This window comes from Phyllostomus hastatus, unplaced genomic scaffold, assembly GCF_019186645.2.
Source record: "Phyllostomus hastatus isolate PE091 unplaced genomic scaffold, TTU_PhHast_1.1 phas_contig_196, whole genome shotgun sequence".
NCBI classification, from domain to species: Eukaryota; Metazoa; Chordata; class Mammalia; order Chiroptera; family Phyllostomidae; genus Phyllostomus; species Phyllostomus hastatus.
Window position 1 is genome coordinate 23,522,313 of NW_025333709.1, and position 27,627 is coordinate 23,549,939.

A 27,627-nucleotide genomic window follows, 5' to 3' on the forward strand; every position below is an offset into this window, starting at 1 on the left:
ATCATAGCTGTAAAAATATGAAAGCCAAAAGAATCAGAGGACACATTCTGCTATTAGATTTAAATATTGAAGTTCCACTTAACATTTTAGTTAAATTCATTTTATTTCAGTATCTTTGATATTTTTTAACATTCTCAGTGCCAAAAGGAGGGCAGATTTGTAAATCCAAACGAATGTGGAAACAAACATCCAGGCCCTCTCGAGTAGCTTGCCAAAGAGAAACAATCCATCTGCCCAGGAAGAGCCAGCAAAGCAGAGTCTGCAATGTGAGCTGACGAGAGAAAAGGTTTTTTCATGCTGACCCTGCTGCTGATTCCTCCAAATCAAAATCTTGGGGCCATTGTACGCTGCACGAAGATGGATAAACAAGGAGAATAGGCGTTCTCTTGCTATTTCCATGGGTTTCATCAGCTTGTTTCCATGACTCATGGTGGCCTCCTGGGAAAACACTCTCATTGCCTTGGTCTCCGGGGTCCAATGAGTGCTCCCGAGCTGGCTTGCGCTAACCAGTCGGCGTCCCTGCTGTTTCCTGTCGTGCATCTTCAGCTGGACTCGTGTGTCTACCAGTTAACTCATTCCCAAAATACAACTGTAGGTATTCTTCAAAAGCGCTTGGTCCAAGTTATCCAGAGGACTTCAGAAGGATCTTCTGAAGATTAAGAGGGGAAAAAAGGGCAAATATTAATCACAAAAGTTTTGTTAAGTATTACCTGAAATGAATTAGTGGAAAACAAGTTAAAAACCATTTATCAAAATTATGTCTTACAAGAACACCAAGAATATTCCTAAAGTCACTATGTCTTACATAACACTAAGAATATGTTATGTAATGGAGTCTCCATTACATCCAAGAAGACAGTGTGGTCAGTGGGTAGTTCTGCCTGATAAGCTCACATGCTCTTTTTTCTCTTGCTCCATCTGAAACAATGGTTGGCCTGCTGGAACTATGACTCAACCACAGGACACAGCGCCAAGGGATGCGCTGACAGCTGTGGCACACATGTTAACAGACTAACAGATCAGTGTACTAGTCCTTCCTACACCGTGGAGAAAAAGGTAATTTTACTTCATGTCATCTCATTCATATAGGCATGATTTGCAAGTTCAATTCCTACTCCCAGAGAGAAACGTGGTTTGAAGTATACTTGACTTCCCTGGATTTCTTCACGTTTATGATGAATAAAGCCGAATCACCTATAAAGCCGAAAGGTCACTCACCGCAGGTACTGCTCCTGCTGATGCGTTGGGGAAGGAACTTCAAGCTCTGGGATTGGGGAAAGCACTTCCCTGACCCGAGGCAAAGGCAGCCTCTGCACGGTCCCTGCCATTAAAGAAGGAGAGCTGTTTCAGTCTACAAGTAGTCAATAGCAACGCAGAACTGGACACAGTATTTTCTGCTGTAGTAAGAGAACCAAGCCCTCCACCTATAAAGGATCTCAGCAGTTTCCACCATTCACTAAATTTCCTGCCTGCAACTCTGACACCTTTAACCCAGTTCTCTCAACTCTATGTCTCTCCTTTCACTTCTCCTCGGGTCCCGCTTCCTGGGGACAAGACCTGAAGCATAGCTAAGAAGGAGCAAAGTAGAGGGGAAAAAAAATTTAAGTCCAATGTCAAATAGCAAGGAAAGAATTTTAGTTTGGAAACGGACTGCAAATGTGTCTTCCTATCATATATTGTTAAAATATGCCCTTAAGAAGAATATTAATGATGTCCTTTATTTCAGAGACAATTTTACCAAGAAGCAAAGTTACAGATTCAGTGAATTCTAGTGTCTTTTTTTTACTTATGACTATGTGACTCTATCAAACTCTTCTAATATTATCTCCAGCTAACTTCAAGTCCACGGAATAATGGTATCTCTTTTATTCCACTGGGGCTTGGGGCCTTGCTTTTCTAGTTTTGACACTGAAACTTGAGTTCTATAATACATAATACATGTGGTTTTTCCTTCCCTGATATCTCCGCTTTTTATACAAAGCCCTAAACATGGAGGGAAAGGAGGTGACCCATCAAGCTTCAGAATGAATTTACCATACAAATAATTGTTTACCCAATGAGGTTAAAATATCAAAAGAGCCTATTCTTGAAACTAAATAATTATTGGAAAAAATGAACAGAGCTCTTCTAGTTGGAAAGCCAAATTGCTCACCCTTAGCTTATTCATTTGGTTTGCAGACATTTTATAATGTGGTGTAACCATATTTTACCGTAGAAAGCTATTTTCTGTCAAATGGTGACTAGTCCCAAGTGACTCTCTAGTGGGACATTATTCTCTGTTTCTTCCTGTGTCCAAGGTCAGTCCTGCAACTTAAATGCTAACAGCAAAACTTCTGAAAAATTGATGAAAAAGTAAAAAGTAAGATACATCATTTCAATAACTTCTTCAGAATAGTTAAAACAGGTGCAATTTTTCTTTTTGTTCTACACGGGGAAATAGAGTTTTTTTCAAATAGTATCAACTCACCAACAGTAGTTAAGGCAGTAGTAGAAGTCAGAAATATTTTAAAACATCCCAGAAGTCTTATCATGAATTTGTCAAATCTCTGAACCAAACATTTCTTTGACTTATTTTAGGAGCTTCAGGTGAGTCTAAACACATCAGAAAGAACCCCAGTTGGAGCTGTGACCTGGTTGAATCCCGTGAACAAAATGGATTTCCAGCAGTAGAAACACTGGTTAAAAATAAAACTCCATGCCCTATGTTCTCAGATAAAGCCCCTATCACACTGCCACGACAATGTCCAGGTTGCCCTCTGCTAATCTTCTTTTCTCTTTTTAAAGATTTCTACCACTTTTCAAGTGTTTTTTTTTTATATAGCTATGACATCTGGTATCTAACCTCGATTCATCCTTCCGAAGTAATTTGTGATTCCCACAGAGCGACAGAAACAGGCAAGACGTTCTCTTCGCTCTGTTCCTGGTGGTTTTCGGGTCAGAGACAAGGTCCATCTCCCACAGGGCAGCCACGTTGAAAACTTCCTCCTCCCCCCGGGGCTCTCTTGACTGCTAAAGGATTGGCCTCATCAATTTTTTTTATCCTCTTAACTCTTCGTTCAACTATATTGCACTTGGTTACTACATTGGAAAGCTGAAATAGCTAAAAACAAAACAAAGAGCGGTCAGCAGGGTTAGGTGTCCACACCATAGGTGACCCTGTGACCGCTACTTCCCCAACAGCGAATTTATCCAATGTTGCTGTAATTGCTCGTTTGTCTGCCTCCTTATGTATAAAAACTGTGCTTTATGCATGGTTTTATTCCCCAGAAGCCACCTGGGAGTGTGACACGTGATGGATCCTCAGTAAAGACGTGTTAAATGTCATTTAACCTCTTTGCACCCCGTTTTCCTTAATAAGAGGGTGCGGGCAGAAGCGCTACAGGCAGCCAACTGGGTTGCCACCTAGGAATTGGGGGATAAGGAAAATAAGATTGTCCCCTGAGAGTCAATGTATCCAACCAACCCATAATCAGAGCAGAAGCATGACACCGAGTCATGTTCAGAAAGGGTTCCCCAGGCCAAAGCCTGTACGTGTTAAACGTTCTGTGTCGCGGGAGCTGATCACGCTACTGCTAAACTGGGGGGAAGGGCCCCTCCAGCTACGCTGGCAAAGGCCACTTTAAGACCTGCGAAAACCAGGCGTGGTTGTGCTTTGACTTCCCACGTGGTCTCTCTAAGGAGAGGGAACACACGTGCTTGCTGTCAGAAAGTTTTTAGTTTATACTCCTCTCAAGTGCGTTACTCTGTGAATTAATACATTCGCCTTCTGGTTTCATAAACCCGTTGACATGAGCAGGGTTACACCACGGACCCTTCTCGGTGTGCTGCCGTTGCGGGAGGCTGAGCCCACAGGCCTGGAGGAAGGCACTGGACCGGGTGTATGCACCTACAGGAGCACCTGTGCGGCAGGGCGGACGCAGCACCAGGCAGCCTCTGCCCGCAGGGTCGGGCCTCCCGGCACCGGAGTCGTGCGGCGTGAAAGCTCCGCAGCGGTTCCAGACCCCCAACCACTGAGACCGTTTCCCTGTGGTGTCGGCAAAGCTAGTGTGGCTGCCTCGCTGCTTATGGAGGAAAATTAAGGAAAGGGTCAAGTGAGGTGATAAAGGTGTATTTGATGTACTTTGGAAAATAAAAAACTTTACAAAGTGCAAAACAGTATTTTCACCAGCATCTTTCCAAGCCCACCCATGGGGTCTGCTCAGGAGGCAGTATGGCTCCTGGATGTGCTCAGCAGCAGGGGGGAAGGACAGCCAGGGCTGGAAATGATGACCTTGACCTCCAGGCGTCCTTCCTCTCCTTCCTACTTAGGGAGATTCAGCCATGACCCTTCCTGGAGACAGTGGCAGTAAGTGTCTAAACTGTGACCCACAAAGGACTTGGTTTCCTCAGAAGAACTCCTCCAAAACTGAGGGATTCAAGTTAACCTCCACAGGTGACTGTTGTCAAGACAGATGCGGAGATTTTTCAGGTTTGGTGGTTCGATTCTGTAAGGGACTTCAAAAACCTTCCAGTCTTAATGATTTCTCTCATTGCTGGAGCAATGCAGAACTTGAACCCTGCTGTACACCTAACTTTTCCATCCCACAAAACGTCGGCACTTTTGTGCAAGCTCTAGATAGCCAGGAGCCTTTCAGGGCTGACAGAACCAGTCACGGTAGCTTAAAATAGACGTCCAGTATTCCAGGTGCCAACTCCCTACTATGTGCAAAGCTCCCCCTGTTATCATTAACAGTGATCTTAAAACTATCTAGTCTGGGAGATCCAGCGTGACTTCCCGGAGGAGGTGTCCGCTGAGACAGGGTGGGAGTTTACTGGACGAAGGCAGGGCGGGAGGAGGGGAGGTTGACAGGGGGTGGCGAGGGAGACAGGTGGGTCAGGCAGGGAGGAGAGTCTGTGCAGAGATGGAGAGAAGGTTTATCTGCATGTGCTTTATCACTGATTCCTTCATACCTGACATAAACAGCTGTCACACAGAGGTATTCAATGAACAAATAAACGGAATCACCTTATTCTGCCTAGATTCTTCACACTTACGAATTTCTTTCTACTTGTAGAGTCACCCTCAGCATTTTGATCTATTCCGTAACCACGCAGATGGCTATAACCTTTCCTGTTTTATGAACTCAAATCTGTATTTTAAGAGTCATAAAGATCATAGTTCAGCAAGTAAAAATTGAATTTCCATGTTATCTTGCTTGGTTGCTAGACATCTGGCACTAGTCATTTATCTTGTCTTCTGCAGGCAATTGAAACCTGCTTAGTCTTTGCTAGACTGGCCATGAACATGCCGCAGACTGTGATTTTGCATGGCCATTAGTTTTGTTTTGGGGAGTAATACTAATTACTGAGTCACCCACTTTTGGCCCGTACTAATTCTCTTTCACAATAAAATGCCCTTTTCTTTCCTTCATTGTCCCTGCAAACTTACCCACCTTAACGACCAAAACCATTTCAGCTGATGCTGAAAAGATACTTTGTGGGTGATTCGCATGGTCTCACACAGGCTTCCACAACCTTGTGGAGGAAATGTCTCATCTCAGTTTCCCCTGTTAAATGTTCAAGCGCATAAAGCATTTTGATCTTGACTTGAACCAGCAGAGGTAAGCTCCCCAGTTCACCACTGACGCAGAGGGGCTAGAAAGTGCATGCATTGGACAGAACTGAGTTCGAGCCCCGACGCTGCTAGGACCAGGCTGTGGGTCAGTTACTGAAACTCTCACAGCTTCCACTTTCTCATCAGGAAAAAATGTGAGGTTCTCATGAGATGAAATGAAATGATGCGTGTGGAAGCACTGTGCGTGCACATGGAAGGTCCGTAATGGGTTTTTATTGTTTAGTTGGTTTCCCTTCTCCTAAGGCAACCAGAGTCTCCTTAGCTGTGACGTCAGCTCTGTGGGGGCAGGGGCTGGGCTGTAACACACGCCACTCTGTCATCAGCACTTAGCATAATGCCTGGTGTGTAGTCCGTGTTCGATAGATTCTGGTCGACTATTTAAAGGTGAAGAATTTCAAGTTTTAAAATTTTCAGCATTTTCGATGGACGTAGAGGAGAGAGATGAAATGGCCCTCTCAACTGACCCAGGAAGCAGGAATAAATGGAAGCTCTAATCCCGGAAACCTGGTGTTGCAGGTATTTATTTATTGGCTATCCAGCAGGTGGATATCTGAGCGGGACTCTAAGTGTGCTGGTGGCCAGAGGGCCCATATTCCCACTCTCGGCTCCCTGGCCTGCACTTGGTCAGTCAGATACTCCCCCTTGGGACATGCAATCCTGGTAGAGATGCGAGATTGCCAGGTGGCCTACGGGTAGCTTCGGCAGCTCAGAGGGAGAACCCAGTGGGGGTGACACCATCAGAGGCTTTGTCACCAAACCACCCAGTGGTGTGACTCTGGATGTATTTTTGGCTGCCTGGCCTCTCTTAACTCCTCTTTATTTTTCCAGGCTCAGTGTCCCTAACCTTCCTGCTGCTTCTATGGGTTCCATATTGGTTTTCCAATACATTTACTTTCTGCCAAGTCAGCCAAGTTGGTTTCATTGTTTGCACCCAATGACTTGGGTCCTAGTCCGCTGCCTCTTTCCCTGGCCTTCGTCTCCCGTGTGGTCAACTCATTAAGCATCATTTCTAGGGATACATGTCAAAGCTGCCTTTGCACAATTCTCAAAATCTCTTCTTCAAGATCATCAGTGTTTTGCATCACTCCTTGATGATTTCTATAAAGTGTGTAATGTGTTCTTTAATGAAGTAGAGTGATGTTCCATCTGATCACTCTTTGTCTGTCTGTTTCACCTTTCGCACCCCCGAGATTCATTTCTTGTTCATCTGCTCTTTTCTCTATACACATTTCCCCTAGGTTTTGTGTGATTTAATAAGCTTTCATTGTCTATGAACTACTACATGCCTGATATTATGTAGGGACAAGCATCCAAAGGTGCATAAGACAGAATCATTCCTGTGTGAAGATAATAGTCAAATGAATTAAATATGAAATAGATCAGTGCCCAAACAGGCAACATATGCTAGCGTGCTCCTCAAAGCGTGGAAGAAAATCTCGGGGAGTATGAAAGCTTGGGACTCGATTCTGTATGACTTCTTCTATAGCAACGAGACTCATTTTTCCCATCAGTGTTTGCTGTGCCCCCACTACGTGCCAGGCACTGTGCAGTGCCAGCGTCTTGGTGACCTCTTCTTATTTCTCTCTTGTCTTTTTGAGGGTGTGAGCCTATCTATGTCTCTGCGTTTGCATGTGTAACAATGCTTACTTTGTAAAGCATGAACAACTAGAGAGACATTCGGGACTGAGCAGCCAGTGTCAACGGCAGGCTGCTCTGCTGAATGTGACTACAGTCCCTGCTGTCTTTGAACTACATTTTTTTTTAACTCATGTTACTGCTCCTCCAGAGAACCACACTGGCACATTTTTTCCTTCCATTCTCACTACTGCCTATAATCCATCATTACAAAGAGAGGCCTTAAAAACAGCACTCGAGGGAGACATTATTTCCTCTCCATTTCTCTCTCAGAAAGAGCAACTTACAATGGGAGGAGGAAAAATGTGTAGGTTAAAGGAATATCAATAACAAGAAAGAATCTGCTTTTTATCCCCTTTAAGATGCTGAACCTCAAAAGGGCTCTCCATTTTAAAACAGGCCACCATCCCTTGGCATGCTCTAAACATTAATATTCTATACCTGGTAATGAAACCAGTGGATTTTTGGTGAGAGCTGTTAAAGGGAAAGAGTGACTGAGGCAGGTTTCCTTGGTGAATGAAAATCACAGGCTCATAAATACATTGTGTAAGGTTAGTCTTTTGGTTAGCTAGAACTTTAAATTTGTGATTCCCTCGATTCTCTATGTTGACAGGGGGAACTATTGACTTCTCTGACAAGACTGCAGTGCTCAGATTTAGGACTTGAAAAGAGAAAGGATTGGGATTCCCTAAGGCAAGCAAAAAGGCCCTACAGAGCCAGGTTAAAACGTTCCTGGTGTATGGATGTCAGGCCCAAGTACTGGATAAGAAGAGACACAAGGGGAACCACTGTTCTCTGCCTTTGAAAATAAGTTTGAGTCCTGGCTCAGTTAGTTGGAGCGGCATCCTGTACACCAAAAGCTTGTGGGTTCAACTCCCAGTCAGGGCTAGTACAGGAGGCAACCAATTGATGTTTCTATCTCTCTCTTCCTCCTTCCTCTCTCTCTAAAAGTAATGGAAAAAATGTCCTCAGGTGAGGATTTAAAAAAAGTAATTTTGCCATTGGAAACAACCCTGTGATTTTTAGTTCATTAACCAAACAAAATTGTCACTGAGCACCCAAAATTTCCACCAACTCTCTCCACCTTTAGCTAGTATCCAATGACTATTTAGCTAATGCTGATTAACCACAGGTTAATAATTTTACTGCTGATACTGAAAATAGAAAACTAATTTTTTAAAAATAAAAGTGAGCTCTTTAGGTGCACCCAATCCAATTTTTGTTCAAGCTAAGGGGCTGGGTACGGGCTACTTTAAATAGCTAGGGAAAGTCTCAGAAGTGGAGTACCCAACGAAACAGCATGCAGATCTCCACGTGGCTACAGATGCAGCAGAAGGCAGGGAGACGGTGCTCGGGGTTTGTTCCATTTCCTTGCATTTTTGAAAACAGTTTACACACAAGGCATGAAGTTTCCGTCTGTAACTTCTCACAGAGTACACAGAGGTCTGCTCACTGGCTGTACATGAGGAGCTGTAATAATATCACTCATAATTCTGTGGCTTTCAAAGGTGCAAGGATATTATTTCTCCCTGATAGAGAACAGCCCTTCGCCCGTGTCAGATTCTCCCTCTCTCTCTTTTTAACATGATTCGGTGGCTCAGATTTAGAAAGAGGCCTCACAGTTTGAAGGAGGAAATGGAATCACAGCATTTGTGCCAGCGGCCCCTTGCTGCGCTCATTAGGGTTCCCTCACTCTGTTTCTGTTTCTTGGGAGAGGACAGGGGGCTTTTTAATTGGAACTATTAGAAGTTGTCATTACACAGTGACACCCTCTGCTTAGTGAAGGCTCCAGCAAAAACCACGCTCGTTCTGCAATTACTCCTTGCAACTCTGAGGAATAATGGTATCTTGTCTCATTTAAAAATAAATCTGAGACTTATTCCTAATTGGTTTTTCTATTCTGCCTAGCCACATGAATTTCTTCTTGCCAGTTGAGCAAACTTTCCATTATTTAAGGAGGCAGTTTTGATTGTAACTGTCCCCTGATAATAAGACATATGAAATTAGATATCATTTGCCCATCGTTCCGTTCTTGCAGATACAGGACCAATTTAAATGAGCACAGACCTTGTGATCTGGAGTTCATATTGAAGTGTGAAGCTCTGGAGTCTCCTAAGCAGCGTTCTGTCCGCCTGTCCCAGAGCTCACCTGAAAGAGCTTGCTCACTCAATGTTCGAAGCTTCTCAGAATCACTCCTTCTTAACAGAATAGATGAAGGTTTGTATTTATGACCTATTCCAAGAACAGAAGTTAAACGTTTAGATAATAAGCAAGCACATTCCTAAAATACATTCCCCGTGTTGTTTCAAAGAATTACCAAGGAAAATGGGCCATTCACAACAGGGCCTGGAATAGGAAGACATTAAGAGCTTTTCCTTAAGTTACTTTTCACTAACAAATACAGCTGCTTTCTGAACCCAGTGGCTTCTCCACTGCCATAAACGTCATAATGCCGTTGCCTCTTCTGAGATGCCTGGTTCTTATGTATAGAATGTTATATTATTTGTATACACATAGATATAATACATGGAATACTTAATGTATAGTTAATATTTAACAATATTTAATGTCCTAAATGATGTGCCATTTTTCTTCGCTGTATGTGTTTGAATTTGCAAGATAAGGCTTTGAAAGCTATTAAGCTTGTCATGGGCCTAGATGTTCGTAGGAATCTAATGTCCTTCCCACTCTTCGTCTCTTTTTAGACCCATTTCCATTTCGGCTTCTTTATCTCCCTCTTAATGTGTAATTATACAGAAAAAATTGATTAAAAAAACTCAAAACTGAGTACTATTTGCAAATAACATACAATTTATTTAAAATAATATAATTTTCAAAGTTAGAAAGACCCCTGGGTCTTAACACTGACATTTGACTAGCTGTATAGCTTTGGACAAAACAACAACCTCTCCAAGGAGTTTCTTACTCTATAAAATAAAAATAATAGTACATAACCTGTTTTCATACTTTGACAAAATCTTATGAAAATGGTTATTCTACAAATACAAAAAATTATGATGAGCAACCGATGCATTAGGGGGTCTTCTATACTAAGGTATCCATGACAAGACTTGATATGAAATTGACCTCAGAAATATCTGCAACAAATACTTAGCTGAAAAAATTAACTTTCATTCAGACCCAGAGGCAGCCATTTGTTTGGCCTGCTGAAATGCCAGACAGCCTAGAAGAACAGAAGAGCTTTGAGCAATAATCCAAGCAATACCACTCTCCTTTACTGAGCATTACCAGTGCACTAGACATTGTGTTCATTTCTTGTGTAATCTCTTCAGTTCAATCTTTACTTCAGCCCTGGAAGGTAATGGTGATTAGCCTTGTTTTACAAAGGAGAAGAGGGACTCTCAGATACAATCAGCAACTGGCTCAAAGTCACATAACTAGTAAGTGGCAGTACTAGGATTCTAATCATCCACTTATCTCCAAAGCCTAATCTCACTGTGATGTGTTTTTCTCATGTCTTTAAGGGACCAATTACTTTTGATCAGGCCTGATATTCAGCCAGTATATGCACGGTACACACTAGATGGGTAGGTACACACCAGCAGGGCTGATATATGCAGGGGAGCATGCCAGTAGGGCCAGAGCAGTAGTTAACAGTCGGTGTCCATCCTGACAGGTGAGCATCATACTAGTCATTACATATTTTTAATATTGTCCCTAGTATCCTGATTTTCAGTTCCACATTTTAACTCATCCCAGCCTCAACTCTGCTGACACACTCTCACTTATTACAGATTGGCTCCTACTGACGTTCATCACCTGGAGCTACTCTGCTCAAGACCCCCAACTCTAAAATTCCCTGTCCCCACTCTCCATCCCTCTACCTCTCTTCTCCACTCACTTCCACTCAGCTCCTGCTCAACCTTCAGTCCATCACTTTCTTTCGATTCTCCCATTCTTCCTTCTCCTCCTATTTGCTTGTCTGGGTAGAGGAAAGACACATGATTCTTCCTGAATGCTGGCATTTGTCTTATTTATGCTGATACTCACCACTTATATGCAGTAGTACTCAGTAAATTGTAAGTTGAATTTAAAAAAGAAATTGAATCTATAGATAAGATTGGGAGTTCCTTGAAACTAAATAGAATATCCCAAATAATGGATTTATTTCTCAATACTTACTCTGCCACTTCCGCATTTGCCTATGGACTTCAAGTATTTTGTGGATAGTGAAGATAAGCAGAAATATAAAAACTAATATTACTAAAATATACCAAGTGATCTTCATGGAACAATAGAAATCTGCAAAGAAAAAAATATTATAAAAATACAATAAAATGGTGCAACAAATGAGACACTATGTAGTGGTAGACCTGGGTTCTAGTACATATTCTGCCCTTTCCCAAAAAGCTAAATAGTAAATAACATCCCTTCATAGGGTAATTTGCTCTCCCGAGTTCTTCCCTCATGTATGAAATGAGGAAACTTGATTAGGTAGGCTTCCAGGAATCAAGTTAGGTCCAAAATTCTAGGGTTAATTTCATTTGCAAGTCATGCTGGTGTTAGTTTCATTGTCATTTCTATCACTGGCACTGGGTTAAGACCACAACAGAGCCAAGCAGCCAAAAATTACATCCTCAAATCAACAAAGATGCATTGAGTATGAGGAGGATGGGGAAGACAGGGAAAAGCAGGCAAAGCGAAAGGGCTAGGCTGGAGCAGAGGAGGTAAAAGAGGCCAGGGCAGGTGAATAACCAGAACCCCTTTTCGCAGGGGCTCTCACGGCGTTGATCAGAACAAGTGCATGTGGTAATTAAACATGCAGTTATCCCAGTTTATGTTTAATGAATATACAGGTAAAAACTTGTTCATTCAAATGACAGCGAGGCAACGTGGGGAGGATGGTTGACTTTCTAAGCCATCCTCCGTACCCTCTTCCCTGTACACAAAACACAGCCAGTGCTTAGTCAACTCAGCCAGATATATAACTTGTTTATATATCCTTGGATGACCGCCCTGTGGTGCTCCTCTCCCAGGCGCCCTGTCTGCGGGCAGATGTTCGTTGCATAAGCAGTGAACATTCATTTAGAGGAGAGACTGGCTGGAGGAAAGGTGAGAGCTGCCTGGGGTGGCCGCACTCAGCCTCCTTGGTATCATTCCACGGTAGCCGGTTGCCTTTCTCACTCAGCAAGATACAGGCAGGCAGTTAATTGGAACAGAAGATTTGCAGTGCCAGCAAGAGCCAGGGTGGGTCCCATGACCAAGGTGTCACTGGGCACTGGTCTAGCTATGAAAAAAAACATGCATTCACCGACTTGATACTGCCAGAGCAGACTGTGCACAATTGGGGCCCAGTGTCATCTCCCCACGTCCCTGAGGCCATCTTGCAGAGAACCAAGGGGAAACAGACAGGAATCTGAAAAACATCTAAAGCAACAGTTTAAAGTATTGTTTCAGAGTAAATCTACCAGATTGGACTAAATTTAGTTTCATCCCCTGGTGGACAAGGCTTTTAAAGAAGATCACATTAGCGTTTGCACAGCAGAGGAAAAAACACGTAATTCTTTAATCTTTTACACATGGCAAAAGGGATAGTTTTTCCAGAACACGAGACTACCCATTTGTGCACCCCTGTTATCTTTCTGAATTATGGGCACAAAGAAAAATTAACTGTCATTTCACTCTTACTAGAATTAATGGGTTTTTTTTCATGATTTTCCACAAAAAGAAATCCTCTTAAAATCAGAATAATCAAAATGATTATCTTTCCCTTTATGTTTTAGAAAACATAAAATACAATTAGATGGATACATAAATGCACATTAAAATGAATGTTTTAGTATCTATAATTCAAACCTCTTTATTGTTCAGATTTTATCACAGTCCCCTTCCACAGGCAGTCTTTCCAAAGCCTACCTTCCAACCTCACCCCTGACCCAGAGGGGTCAACTGTCTCACACCCTCCCCATCCCCACACACAGATGCACATCTTGACATGCCTCCCAAGTACAGAGGCTCTAGGGCTTTGGGCAGACTAACTCGCTAGCAAAATTTCTCTGAGGTCATGTATTTTACTTTGAAAAATGCAGACATATTATCTATTTCTATTTGCTTTAAAATAAATATAAAATGTTTTGAAAATAACTGCCTCAAAAATAAAGTTTTAGAAAACCATTCTGCAGTCATCAGAAAGGCCCCCACATGTCTAGACTCTCCAGATGCACAGCAAGTTGCTCTACCGTCGCACCTGTCACCCTGAGTGCACTTGCTGGATTGTTTCACATTCATCTGTCTTTGTGTCTCCAATGCCTGGCATGATGCTTGGCAGGCGGCAGGCACTTGTTCGATGGTTGTGTTGTAAATGCTCTTCGAGAGCAGGTTTTGTGGGGGGAGGTAAGGGTACACTGCTTAGTAAAAAAGTATCAATTGTGGGAATTCGGAAGAGTGTGACTAGGAAGTTAAGCTGTCTTCAACAGAACTAAGACATACGTAAGTTTTGTCTCTGGGGCCCCTACGGTCCCCGCAAGCCATCCAGTGACCCAAACTGCCTGACCTGGACCCTGCCTATTTTCTCAGCTTTCCATCAAAAATCCCAATTAATCCAGGCCTGGTTCTCAGCTCTAAGAGAGGACATGTCAGATCAACTCGAAATAAAATTTTAATAGCATGCTGCAGTATACATGGATATTCACATATAAAAATAAATCTCACCTTTTCATACCCGAGTGTAGTGGTATGACTTCGAGCACAGCTAAAGGCATGTCCAAAGTTTATTCTAAGGCCTTTATTCTAAGAGAGGGTCTTTCTAGTGACCCTCACATCACAACCCATAGATGCCGCTTCTGTCTCTGGGTATAGTGGGGCCCCATGAAAGCACAAATTGAAAAGCTTAAAAAAAAGCAGATAAAAGGGCTAACATTTTTCTAGCCATATTATTTCATCAACAAAATTCTTCAACTATTTGACTTTTGGTGAAGTTAATGTGATAACCCTTATATAATTTCTCTTTTCCCTCTAATTTCCTTTAAAACTTACTTTTTACATCCATTTCTAGGTGCAAGGAAATGTGTATGCAATTATTCGAGTAATTCATGATTCTACAAGTATGGTTCATTGACTTTTCCATGGTTGGATCTTCCCCCATGATTGTTGAACTTCTAGCGTTTGCTTTTAGAGTACAAGTGATGTTATATTCCTCCAAGTGGTCAACCGCAGGCTCCACCGTGAAGTTCAAGTGCAGACACGCTGAGTGAAAATCATTTGTCTTCACTTCCATGGATCCTCTCATGATAAGAACTAGAGAGAGAGATTAAGAAAACGTTATTCACAAAATAGTAATGCATAGTAATACAACTCAGAACTAAATCCTTTCCTCCCTACACAAAAAAGAAGAAACCAGACGTTGCCTGCATTCAAAGTAATGGTTTACATTTGTGAGACGGTGAAAACCGGGTGACAGTGGGGTTGAACTAGAGCAGAGCATCTCAAAGAAAACACGGGTGTTTCCACGACAGCCTGTGGAACAGACCTTATTTTTCAAAGTTGTCACGACAATATTTCTCATCCCCCATGACACTGGTTTGCTAGCGCTGCCATCGTGAAGTACCATACACTGGGTGGTTTAAGCAACAGAAATGTATTGTCTCGTAGTTCTAGAGGATAGACTTTCAAGGTTAAGGTGTTGCCAAGTTGCTTCTTTCTGAGGGCTCTAAGGGTAAGATGTGCTCCATGCCTCCCCGCTGGCTCCTGGGGGTTGCTGGCCATCCTGGCGCCCTTTGTCTAGTAGGAGCATCACCCTGATCTCTGCCTTTAATGCCACCTGGCGCCCTCCCTCTGTGCTTGTCCGTGTCCATGTTTCTCCTTTCTATAGGGACACTGGTCATACTGGGTTAGCGGCCACACTATTGAGCTCATCTTAACTAATGACATGGGCAATAACCTTGTTTTCAGATAATATCACATTCTGAGATATAGAAATATGCTGGTGAACAAAGACGAAGTCCTTGCCATCAAGAGGTTCACTGATAGGTAGACAGGGAAAACGACAACTCATACACAGGGGGTAAACATTAGGCAGAAGTACCGTATTTTGCCATGTACAATGCACACCCATGTTTTTGGCCCACACATTCAGGAAAAAAATCTTTTGTTTTAATTTTTGAATTCAATTTTTTATTTATTTATATTTAGATGCTTGGTTTTTGTATTATAAAGACCTTTAGCAATTAATTTTGAACATATTATAGTGTAAAAAATTTTGTGTGACAGATAATTACAAAACACAGGAACAGATAGAAGGTACAAGAAATCTTATGTACCAATAACAAATGAGTGCTATTCACGTATAATGTGCATCCTTATTTTTCACTCAAAAACTTGGGGAAAAAGTGTGTATTATACACACGGCAAAATATGGATATTACAAATGTATCAAGAATTCAATGGCTCTTTAGAGAGTCAAAGTGTGATTTTCTTTTTTACTATAGGAACTTACAAGTGTACTAAGAATTTTTTAAATTCATATTTTAAATTCATTTCTTTAAATTCAATACCTTTGAAAACTCATGTCCAATAATTTTTTAACCATCAAGTGACTATGAATTACAGTGGCATTTTGACCTATTTTAAGTATATGTTCTTTTTGAGAAAGTACAGCAAGAACGAGGAACACCCCGAAGCCCCGCAAGTCCCTCGTCAAGAACCGCCCCAGGGAGTGTCCCGATGCCAGTGGGCTCAAAACTGGAATATGCTATTAATATCTTTTATAATAGAACAAGGTCATTCATCCTTGATAAATTTTATTCTCACTTTCCCTTTGCATTTACCTTGGGATGTCTGTTCCTGAGAAATAAAATCCGTGTTTTCTTTGGACTCACAAACCAAACATAAGGAGCACATTGTAAATTCACTGGTGGTGTCTTGGCACATTCTGGTGAAGTTTTGAAAGCTGGAGTGATTTAGAAATATTCCCATTATAGTCTCTGTTTCCCTTACTGGCTCCAGAAAAGTCACATAAGAAAAATTTAAGGAGGAGAGGGAATAGGTGAGATTAGGTTGTAAGCATACTTCCAGACACGATAGCTCCAATATGTTTCCTATAAAGAGAAAAAAAAAAACCTTTCTTTACTATGAAATTTTGAACTTTGGGCATTCAAATAAGTACACAATGAAAGCTCTCAGTTTTTCTTAGGTGGATTCAGTACATTTTAGCTTACCAATGACAAGACTTTGTTTTTACATGAATTAACAATAGCTACCTCATTTAAATATTCCTTTTTAAAATTTATCAACATTCTCTATTCATTTTCAGCCAACAGTCCTTGTAGAGAAGTGCATGAAATCCTAACATCTTAACCGTTCTCTCTTCTGGGAAAGTTTTAATGGGCAAACATTAGGTTCCTCTGAGTTCCTCTGCGCTACCCTAGAGGTCCAAGTCAGTTCCATGGAGTCGAACAGGGAATGAAAACCAGGAACAGTATCTCTATTAGTTTCCGAGGGCTGTGCAACAAGTTACTGCAAGCTTGGTGGCTTAAAACAAGAAATTCATTCTCTTACCATGCTGAAGGCCAGAAGTTTAACACCAAATTTACTGGTCTGCACCCTAGGTGTCTGCAAGACTGCACTTTCTCTGAAGGTCCTAGAGAAGAGTCTGTTCCTTGCCCCTCTTCCAGTTTTTGGTGGTTGCTAGCATTCCTTGGCTTGTGGCTGTCCCACTCCAAACTTAGCCCGTGCGGTCCTGTTGCCTTCTCTGTGTCTCTGTCAGATCTCCCTGTGCCTCTTTCTTATAAGGACACTTGTGATTGGATTTAGGGTTCACTCAGATGATGCAGGATAACCTCCCCATCTCAAGACCCTTAACTTAATCAGGTCAGTACAGACCTTTTCCCCTTATAAGATAGCGTTTATGGGTTCTAAGGATTAGCACCTAATGTTTGGGTGGCCATGACTCAGCCTACCTGAACTTCCAAAGATGAAATTTAACATAACTTCTATTTTTGTCTGAAGACAAACATCAGATAAGGAAATGATGGTCTAAATAGAAAAAAAACACCAAGTTTAAAACAAAAAACCAAGACTTTGGTGCCAAGGTACTGGAGGGATTTGATTTCCATTAGTCTCATTTCCTCATCAGCAAAATAAAGATAGTAACTCTAGATCCTGCTCACCTCGTGGGGTGATAGCAGCTTGAAAACACTTTCAAACATTATCCAAATGTATATTATTTAAAATAAAAACCCATATTCCATCATCAGTAATGAAACACTTCATGGAAATAAAGCTAGTATATAAAAACTGGGCATCCCTGCTTGGACGTGGTGACCTCCCAAGGAGCAGGAGCCCTCTCTTTCAGACATTCCCGGTCCGCCAGTCATTTTCAGGTACAAGGAAATAAGTAGCATGCTCGATTCCACTTGCACGTGTTTTTCTTTACCAATTCTCATATCATCATATAGGGCAAAATACATTTTTTTAAATTTCCAAATAATGTGGACACACACTATAGAAGAATTACTCCATTTTTAAAAATTTACTTCTTGTAATCATACATCTTGACTAAAACTTAAAAGAAAAGCAAGCTATTGATTCACATTAAAAATTTTTTTGCTTGTAATTTGTGCTTTGTTACCAGTTCCATTAAGTGCTTCATTACTGATGGTTATATTTTTATTATTTAATAAATTAAAGGTTTATTACCCTCTATATTTGAAGTTGCTTCTGTAATAATTCATGTGATTTCCAGCTACAAACACATTTCATACTTGAGCTGCTACAAATGATTGGGGGTGGGGGGTAATTTACTCAAATACACAATTTTATAATTTATCTATAAACAAAGTTGTAATCAAATAGTAGCTAATTTTTAAAAAATACTGTCCCAGGACGGAAATAGAACTGTACCATCTGATAGAACTCTATAGCTTTTTTAATATTACTCAAATACATGAAAAACTTATTTCTTGCCATGTTTCCATTTTCCTCACTAGACATTATATCTTATGAAATCTTCAACTTTTTGAATTTATATTCTTATGCTATGACCGAGAAGGGAGGTAGGGAAATTTTTACTGTCAATATTGCAGTCTCATCCAATGAGTGGCCATCTGGGCTTCCTAGAATTGATGATATATCCTTTACACTTGACTGTGAAGTCATTTTATGTTTTTTAAACCTTAGTTTTAAATAATTCAACTGGAAAATAAATCGAGGGCATATCCTTCCCTGGTATAATTTTAAGAAATAAATGAATCCTACTCAGTCATTTTTGTTATCAGATGGGCTATATTCCATCTCCATAAACAAGGATTTATGAATTTAACTACTGGCAATAATGTTGCTGGGAATCAGACATCTAAATTCTCACTCCCAGAGAAAGAACACATTCCAGAATCACTCCACTACCAAGACTGCAATGTCTCAGAGTAAGTATACAGAATGCTAAGTAGAATAAAAAAGTATATTATATTATAGGACCAATGCCCAAGTCAGTCATGTTTTCTTTTTAAAGAAAAACAAAATAACACAAACTATCTTTATATTTTTTTAGCTTTTACTTTTAAACAAATTATATATAAGCATATATAAAATGTATTGTGCCAGTTAAAGGATAATAAACATAAACACCATGTATTTGTCACAGAGTAAGAGACACGATATTAACAACATCTTTAAAGCACCCTACCCTTCCCATCCATCCTTACACACTCCTTCTCTCCCAGAGGTTAACCATTATCATGAATTTTGTGTTTATCACCTCTGTGCTTTATTGTAGAGGCTTTCCAAAGTATATTTATTCCTAAATAACATTACATTATTTAACATTTTAGAAATGTATACAGATATATGGAATATACTGTATGTGTTCATTTATTACTTACTTTTTTGCTTAATATGTTTTAGTCATGTTGTTACATGTTGCTGCAGTTAATTATTTGTGGTATTCATTTGAATGAATATACCACAATTTATTCATTCTTTGACAGTGAACATTTGGGTTGTTTCTATTTTTTGCCATTTTGAATAACATTTCTATGAACTATACATGTTCATACATGGTGGGAATGTAAAATACTACAACCACTTTGGAAAACAGATTTTCATTTTCTTTAAGTTAAACATGTGAGGTCTGTCCATAAGGTGTCTGACCATGTAATGTGAAAAATAGAGACATCTTTGAAGAAGATACAAGATACAAGAAACTGTACATAGGACAATGATACCTCAGTCCCCCTCAAAGGAGGCACCTTCGGGCCTCACACAGTTCTCCCAGTCGCCATCAGCTGCCCCATTATATTTTCCTGAATCTCATCAACACTCTGAAATCTCTTCCCTTTCAAAGGTGATTTTAGTTTTGGGAAAAGCCAGAAGTCACAGGGCACCAAATCTGGGTTGTAGGAGGCCTGAGTCACCTGGGTGATTTGATGTGTTGGCAAAAAACTCTGCACGAGATGTGATGCATGAGCAGGCACATCGTCGTGATGAAGCTGCCAAGCACCAGCTGCCCATAGCTTCAGCCTTCTGAATCATCCCAATAGTTTCCATGGAGAAATGTTCAAGCTTAATGCAAAATTTGATGCAGATTTGTTGCTCTACTTACTCAGTCATTTTGAATGTGATGGCCACACAGTACACATGCTCACTCAGTGGCATCCACCCCCCCCCACTGACTAGTACAGTGACGTCCTCATTGTTCACACATGTGCATTCCTGTCCACTCTCCTTGACCACCAGGTTACATTGATGTGGCACAAACTCTTCTCATTATATTAATAATGGCTGGATTTTTTCCGGACAGACCTCATATACTTACCATATCCCCCAACACTTCTACTCCTAGGAACTTACACAAGAGAATTAATAACATATGTTCACACAAATACCTGCAAATGAATTTTCATAGCAGGTTTTTAATTTGTGATAGCCAAGAATTGGAAACAACCTTTGCAGTGCCTTTTAGTGTTCCTGTCTTATGCTTGACTTCTGTCCCCTGCTGGGACCCAGTGAAACTGAGCCTCTAAGGGCACCAAGAATTGGCAGATGCTCCTGAAGTGGCCAATCTGTTCACTGTTGCTTACCCACGTGGACCTGTAATTTCTAGTCATTTTCCCCCTTTGAGTAGTGTTCTCATCAGTTCAACTACACATTTTTAAATTTTTAAACACATCATCTCACATTTTAGATTTTTGTGCTAGGAATGTTTTTCAAGGTATGGCTATAAGAACAGAAGTCTCAACTCTCTGTTGACCTTGAAAAACAAGTGAGAATTTCTAATAAAACCTTCACCATTTGACAGACAATAAGAGCTGCAGAAACTACTCTACGTCAAGTCGTATTTTCCCAGTACCAAGGCTCTCTGTTAACTAGTTGCCAGGGAACTTTGGAAGAAACATGAATTATTTCAGACAACACATATTCTGAGTTATTGCTTTAGAATATTAAATTTAAACTAGGGGAGATAAAATCTTTCCACTAGAAACATAGCTAGTGCAACCATTTTGGAGATGTGTTTGACAGTTTCTTATAAAATTAAATATACTCAACTACTCTACTACTGGTTTTCTGATAGAAAAGAAAACATACGTTTATGCAAAGATTTGTGCAGGAATGTTCATAGCAGCATATTTATGATAGCAAAAATCTGGAAACAGCCCAATGGATGAATGAACAAATTTAGTGTGTTTATACAATGGACTTCTTAGCAATGAAAAGAAGGAACTATTGATACACTCAATAACATGTATGTTATGAGTTATATGGGTTATAGTTACATAGGTGCATACCATTGTCAAAATTCATGACACTGAATACTTAAGATCTTTTCCATTTTATTGTATGTAAGTTATGCCCTTAAAAAAAAGAGAGCAAAACAAGCATAGCCAATTGTTTCTAAAGCTCTTGAATCATTATTGGATATTCTATAGCATAATTTAGCAATTTAAAAATATTAACTGCCAGGATAAGAGAGAGCGTATCGTTTTGCTGCTTAATTGTGAGAGACCTTGGTTAACGTGTTGCTTCCTTTGGTCACAGGTCTGCCTCTGTGACAATTGGCAAAGATGCAAAAGAGTATCAATTTCAGTAGCAAAAAGTCAATCACATTTCCCTTTTGGATCTCATGTTGATGCTTCCTTAATAATGTTGAGTGGGAAAGGGTAAAAAAAGATCATGCTGTGTGTGCATGATACACCCACACACAGGAGCCAGGGGAGTCTAGATAGGATACGGATTTATTCACAGAACACTGGAGGAAGACAATTTGAAATATGTCTGGGGACAAGGGGCAAAGTTTTGGGTTACTTTTAACTTATGGTAGCAGTATGTGAAAGGCAGATTTGGGACAAAGGAAAAAGGCTACAGGTTTTACTTGTCAAAACAAGAAATAAAAATATATTGTGAAATTCTCCAGGGGGAAAAAATGGTAAAGATGATTCAGAGTAAAGACACACATATCTTTTTTTTTTATTAAATTTATCAAGGTGAGATCAGTTAATAAAATTATATAGGTTTCAAGAGTAAAATTCTGTGATACGTCATCTGTATATTGCACTGTGTGTTCACCACCCAAAGTCACATCTCTTCTGTCCGCACGTATCTGACCCCTTTACTCTTCACGACCACCCACCCCCACTTCCCTCTGGTGACTACCATCCTGTTCCATGTCGGTCAGGCTTGTCTGTTCATTTGTTGCTTTAACACGTATCTTGTAAGTAAAAAATTCTGTGACCTAAATTTCACAGGCTGCACAGCCTGAAAGTTCTAGATACGGGATGACATTTTATGTTTTAAAAATGTGAGAGGAGGATAGTGATGCCTGGCTTGCCTAACTCAAAACACGGTCGTGAAGATCAGATGAGAAATGCTCCCTTCAAGAATGTTTCCTTTTCATTTGCTTTACAACATGACTCAGAAAATCCACTCAGTCAACAAATGCTGCCCTACGTGCTTGATATGTGAGCAAAACAGACAGAAACCTCATGTTCATAAGGCTTACATTCTATTGAGAGAAATCAGGCAGCAACAACAACAATATAACATATAAACAATATAAATTTAATATATATAAACAATATAAATATCATAGGTAAAATTATATAGGTGATAAGTCTACAGGGAAAAGAAACAGCAGTGCAAGGGGAAGATATACTATGTATTAATGTTTTAGAGAAAGTCATGTTTTTCTGCTTTAAAAGAAGATGTACAGAGAGAGCATTTACCCACCAGTGCAATGAGACAAGCAGTTAGAAACAATCCTAAGCACGGGTTGTTGGTGTTGTAACCTAATGCTGAAAGGATAAGCCAATCCTGCCAAGGCAGTGGGAAAGCATTGTCTTCACCAGTGGTTTTCTGCCAGCACAAGTTGTCTCAAATATAGACGTAAAGAAGTGTGTCTATTAGCAGCCATTTAAAGCTATAAAAGTTCATAAAGTTCAGGAAGAAGTCAAATCTCACAACAAAGTAAAATTACCCATCTAGTTACAGTCCTTCTTTCTGAAGCTTTTCAGAATAGCATCTTGAGAAAGATGCTTCATTGTGAATGAGCTTAAATAGTTAATGAGTTGAAATCAGTTATTTTATGTAAAAGTACTTGGTATACTACCTGGTACATGTATAAGTATTTGTTAAATTTTTTTAAAATTTAAATAATCATAAAACTATATCTCAAAATTTATTAGGGATTACTGGTTAAATTTTTAATGAGCCAATCAATAAAAAGAAAATGAAGTGTCCATCTTTGAAAAATAGAGTAACACTTTCAGGCAAATTCACTGTGGTTACCCTTACTCAACACTTTTTCATATTGCAGACAGTAAGTCATGTATAGTAGATATGCTTATGTACTTCAGGGTTTAGCCTACAGTTGATGAGTATTTAAAGTTTCTTTATCCTTTGTTTTCTTCAATTCCACTACTCATTATACTACCACTTCCATCAGAAAGTGTGAGAAGGAAGGGGAAATGAACGCTGGTAAACATAGTTCATGTCAGTTTGGCTCTCAACAAGAAGTGAGGAAGTCAACACAGCCAGATAAAAATAGGTGTGAGGTGTTTTCATCTACACTGTTCCTGCCCCACATCACCACAAACCACCAGGAATACACTTGCATAACCCGTTACAACCTTTGCTTTCAAGAATTTCTGAGACATCTATATGATTACACTGTATTTGAAAATCAATAAAGATTGCTTTTCTTAGAAAGTGCTTCTGCAAGCAGGTGAGGAGAAATACAGGGTGATCAGCGGAACTCTGGGAGCTATTCCCCATCGCAGCAAAGACGGAAGGAACATCTTTCCCCCAATAGACCAGAAGCGCCTTTTACTGTGTTCCCATTGCACCTTGTCCCAGTGCTCATCTGTAGTTACGGTATCATATTTCCTTAGTCACCAGCCAGTCCTCCCCAACTGAAAACTCCTTGAAGGAAGGCCTGCCTTTCATTTTTTGTAGCCCTGGGTTCCTAGAACAGTTACACTGTATTCATAAGTGAAAGAATAAAAAATAAAAGATCACTGAGATTTATCTGCGTTAACCAGGTCTCTCTCTCTCTTAAACACTGAGTTCAACAAAAGAAGGTTGAGGAAACCCAGCTCCCTTAATTGTAAGTAGCACTGAATCAAAATATATCCACACCTTTTTGAATCTCTATTACTGAATTTTAGTATAAGCTGCCTTTCAAATAAACTGCAAGTTTTACAGTAAGCTCTCTTGCCAGTGCACACCCCATGCAAACTCATTAAAACTCCCAGACACTGTTAAAAAGGTTCTCCTTCAGTAAAGTTAGAATAAATAGATTATACTGCGTAATTATGATAATTGAATATTCCGAGTAATGATTATTCAGACTCAGATACATTCTTGATGAAAAATGATCAAACACATTTCTCTATTTTTAACATAGGCCTTCAGAGGGTTTGTTATTTTGAAATCAAATCTATTAAACCTTGTGAATACATTTATTCCTCATTAAGATTCCTTTTTAACTGATTTGATGTGTTGAAGACAGAGTATCAGTGAATAATTTATAAGTAAAAATCATTTATAATATTTATCTTAGAAATTAAAGTGAATAGAACATAAGAAAAAATGAAAAAAAGACACAAGTAACTGATAGGGAGGGTGAAGCTACACAGGAAAATCTCAAGGTTGATTTTAGCATTAATAAGGCACTCTGAGCTTATCATCTAAATAATTTTACCAGATGTATTTTATGAACTATATCAGCTAAGTCAGCTCATTTCATAAGACATTAGGTATTACTGTGATTTAAAAGTTACTAATTAAAAAAAGAAAAACAGTTACGAGGGGAATCAAAGAAACACGGGGTTTATTTGTAAGAACATTGTGTGTTTATTCTTACATGTTCAAACTTCAGTCACCTTCAAAGTACTCTCTATTTGATGCAATACACCTATCCAGACTTTTTTTTCCACTGCCCCAAACAGTTTTTAAACTCTTCCATTTTGATGCCTTTTAGTGCTTCTGCCATTTTTTGCTTCCACAACCCTTCCACACTGGCAAAATGTTTCACTTTGAGGACTTTTTTTTATCCAGGGAAACAAAAAACATCACTCAGGCATGACTAGGTGAATAGGGATGATGGGGCACAGAGGTCCGGTCATTTGGGGTCAAGAACAGCTGAACAGTCAGTACACTGTGAGCAGGTGCACTTGTAAACCAGCCATCATGAAATGGGCAAACATATTGAAAGTCTTCAAAAAAATTCACTGAAGCTGAATGCAGCCTCTCACAACAATGCCAGCTGGTACACTGATACAGATGGGCTCCTAGAATGCTCACCTAGCGGGGGGAGCCTGTACTACCAGGAGCTTGCCTTCTAGAAGATAATTCTGTTTTTTGGGGGTCGTCCCTCATATGTGCCCTTATGTATAAAATGAGGCAACATGAACTCTCCCTGGTGATCCATAAACCATTATAAGATATAAAGCATTATTACTACACTACAGCACCTGTAACAGATTATTCTTATACTACTGTACATATAAAACATTTTGCCTAATAATCAAGTTTTTTGTTTATGGTGGCTCTGGGAAAAATTCCTTCTGCCACAAAATATCAAGATAAGATGGTGGTTTTCAAACATTTTGTTTGTTGGCTCGACAAGGGCTATCTTTGAAACAAAATTCCCAAATAAGTTTGTCACCCCAGAGAGTCCAAGGGAATATCTCTTCTGTTCTTGAAGCAGGAAAAAGAGAAATGGTCATTTCGAGTTTGTGGAGACAGTAAAGGTGGTATTGGGATCAGATGTAATCGGTTAGGAAACGAGGAAAACAATTATTGTCGATGTTGGCAGTCAGCGCCTCTCATAAGTACTAACCAATAGTTAGCAAATAGTTTATTAAATCTTTTTTGGACTGATTACCTGGTTTTCATTAGATCCAACCTGATTTTTTGGAGATTATATATATATACATATACATCTTGATATGACCCACTTTAGATGACTATTAAATGAGCTTACTCACAGTCCAAAATAGCTTAAAAATTGGAATAAATTATTTCTAGTCCAAATCTAACTATTCTTTTTGCATTTTCCCTCAGTGAAATCAAGAATTAAAAATACATGTCATGTAATAACTGCACGGTGCCCGGTGGGCGCCGGCAATGTCAGGACAACACTGTGTGAGGTGCACGATTGTCTCAGCACTGTGCTGTTGTGCACCTGAAACCAACATAAAACTATATTGAATGTAACTGTCACTAATTTTTTAACTTGAATATATATATGTTTAACCTGAGCAACATAATGCCAGAAAACCAAGAGAAATTTGAAAAATCCAATTGTTCACAAAACTACACAATTATGGTGTTTATTTACCCAAATTTTTTTTATCTGTCTACTTAGCATTATGTATATGCAATAATAATTATTGTAACAAGTCATCAAATATAAGATTTTTCTTGATTTTAGCCTGGCTGGTGTAGCTCAGTGGATTGAGTGCAGGCTGCGAACCAAAGCATCGCAGGTTTGATTCCCAGTCAGGGCACATGCCTGGGTTGCAGGCCACGGCCCCCAGCAACCGCACATTGATGTTTCTCTCTCTCTCTCTTTCTCCCTCCCTTCCTTCTCTAAAAAATAAATAAATAAACTCTTTTAAAAAAAGATTTTTCTTGATTTTAATCATATTTATATAACTTTTAAAGATATAATACATAACTGTTTTTATTTTTTCTTTTTATTAAATGCTAGGGACATTTATTAGCCAAACAGTCACATTAATGTATTTTCAAATCATCCCAACAGTCAGATTAATATATTTTCATATCTTTTACTGATATATAAGAATATTTTAAGCTTACATCTATTTATTTTTTCTACTGTAGAGTTCAGCAATCATCACAATTCTCTGAAATGAGTACATTCTTCTTTCATTAAAATATATACACACATACACCTGCTTAAATCTGCACCCATTTTACCCTAATTATACATTGAAAATATCTAAATATTTTTTTGTTTTTCAAAAAGCAATAGTAAGTTATTGCACAAAATAGTTGTATTGGAGGGCATTCAAGCATTTTATACATAATAAATGTTATTTTCTTTAAAAAATAATTTCAGAATGTAAAAGCATGCTTAAAACTACTTTTGAAAGAAACTGTTTTAAAAAGCAAAAATCACATGATTATATTATTATAAACGCAATCTTTGAAATCTAGACCACAAATTTTAAATCATCCCTTCACTGCATAATTGCATGCTACAGTAATTAAGTGCTGTGACTAAGGGTCCTGAGCTGTGCTAACAGTCCACTGAAATTGCCGTCTCACTTTATTAGCTTTTCAGACACAGAGCTTTAGCCCAGGCAGCAGGTATGCAAAGCAAGGACATTTCCTGTAACGGTTAGCTGTCATGATTTTTTAAATTAGAAAAAGAAAAGATAGCTTATAATTATATACTCACCTTCTGGTGTCTTGAAATATTCCGGCAAAATTAAAATGAAAGTGATCACTATCGCTAAAAGTAACTTAAGGAGGGCTGTTTTTGTCATGTCTGTTCACATGACACACGTGTCCCCATCCAGCACAGTGATGGCAAGGCTCTTCCTGCTTTAAGTTTTGTCTCTGTCGTACTTCAAGTTTATGCAATTCACCTCATACTTCCTTTTGGGTAAGACTTCAAAAAAAAAAGAGGCCTTGAACTGAGACTTCTTCATTCTGAGTCACTTGACACTAAGAAAACGACCCTCAAAGAAGCCCTTTCACACTATTTTCTAATTAAGATTAAAAAAAAAGAGAAATGATCTCAAGAAGTGAAAGGGTCTTGTCTGCATCTAAATTTGAAGCTATTTTCTCATTGAGCAATCTGTGTGAGTAAATATAAACCCACAATTTCCTCAGCAAAAATAAAATAACGACTGTCAGTCATGTCTTGGTTGTAGAGACATCATTCATTCATTTACTCA

At 39.5% G+C, this 27,627-nt stretch overlaps 1 protein-coding gene across 3 annotated transcripts; it reads right to left on the reverse strand.

Annotated features, from left to right (window-relative positions):
* Positions 1-53: 53 nt before the first annotated feature.
* On the reverse strand, positions 54-27,253 carry TMEM156 (transmembrane protein 156). 3 transcript variants are annotated; one of them, XM_045834542.1, is made up of 8 exons: positions 27,126-27,240; positions 17,167-17,242; positions 16,036-16,305; positions 14,246-14,506; positions 11,393-11,512; positions 9,317-9,481; positions 1,219-1,321; positions 54-649 (listed from the first exon to the last, which is right to left on the reverse strand). In XM_045834542.1, the coding sequence occupies exons 2-8, from the start codon at positions 17,192-17,194 to the stop codon at positions 637-639; spliced, it is 960 nt and encodes a 319-aa protein (XP_045690498.1). In that variant the 5' UTR covers positions 17,195-17,242; positions 27,126-27,240; the 3' UTR covers positions 54-636. The 3 variants fall into 3 exon arrangements, 2 of the variants coding, with proteins under 2 accessions (XP_045690498.1, XP_045690497.1); XM_045834541.1 differs by lacking the exon at positions 17,167-17,242 and having other exon boundaries at positions 27,126-27,253; XR_006785182.1 differs by lacking the exons at positions 54-649; positions 17,167-17,242 and adding an exon at positions 2,211-2,333 and having other exon boundaries at positions 1,237-1,321; positions 27,126-27,253.
* Positions 27,254-27,627: the final 374 nt, after the last annotated feature.

Bases quoted from the DNA above. Each gene is read 5' to 3' on its own strand.
- TMEM156 (XM_045834541.1), bottom strand. From the start codon at position 27,213: ATGACAAAAACAGCCCTCCTTAAGTTACTTTTAGCGATAGTGATCACT. The intron at 16,306-27,125 runs GTGAGTATATAA...TTCTCTTTATAG, and splicing joins ATATTTCAAGACACCAGAAG to GAAACATATTGGAGCTATCG. The intron at 14,507-16,035 runs GTAAATGCAAAG...CTCTCTCTCTAG, and splicing joins TCAGGAACAGACATCCCAAG to TTCTTATCATGAGAGGATCC.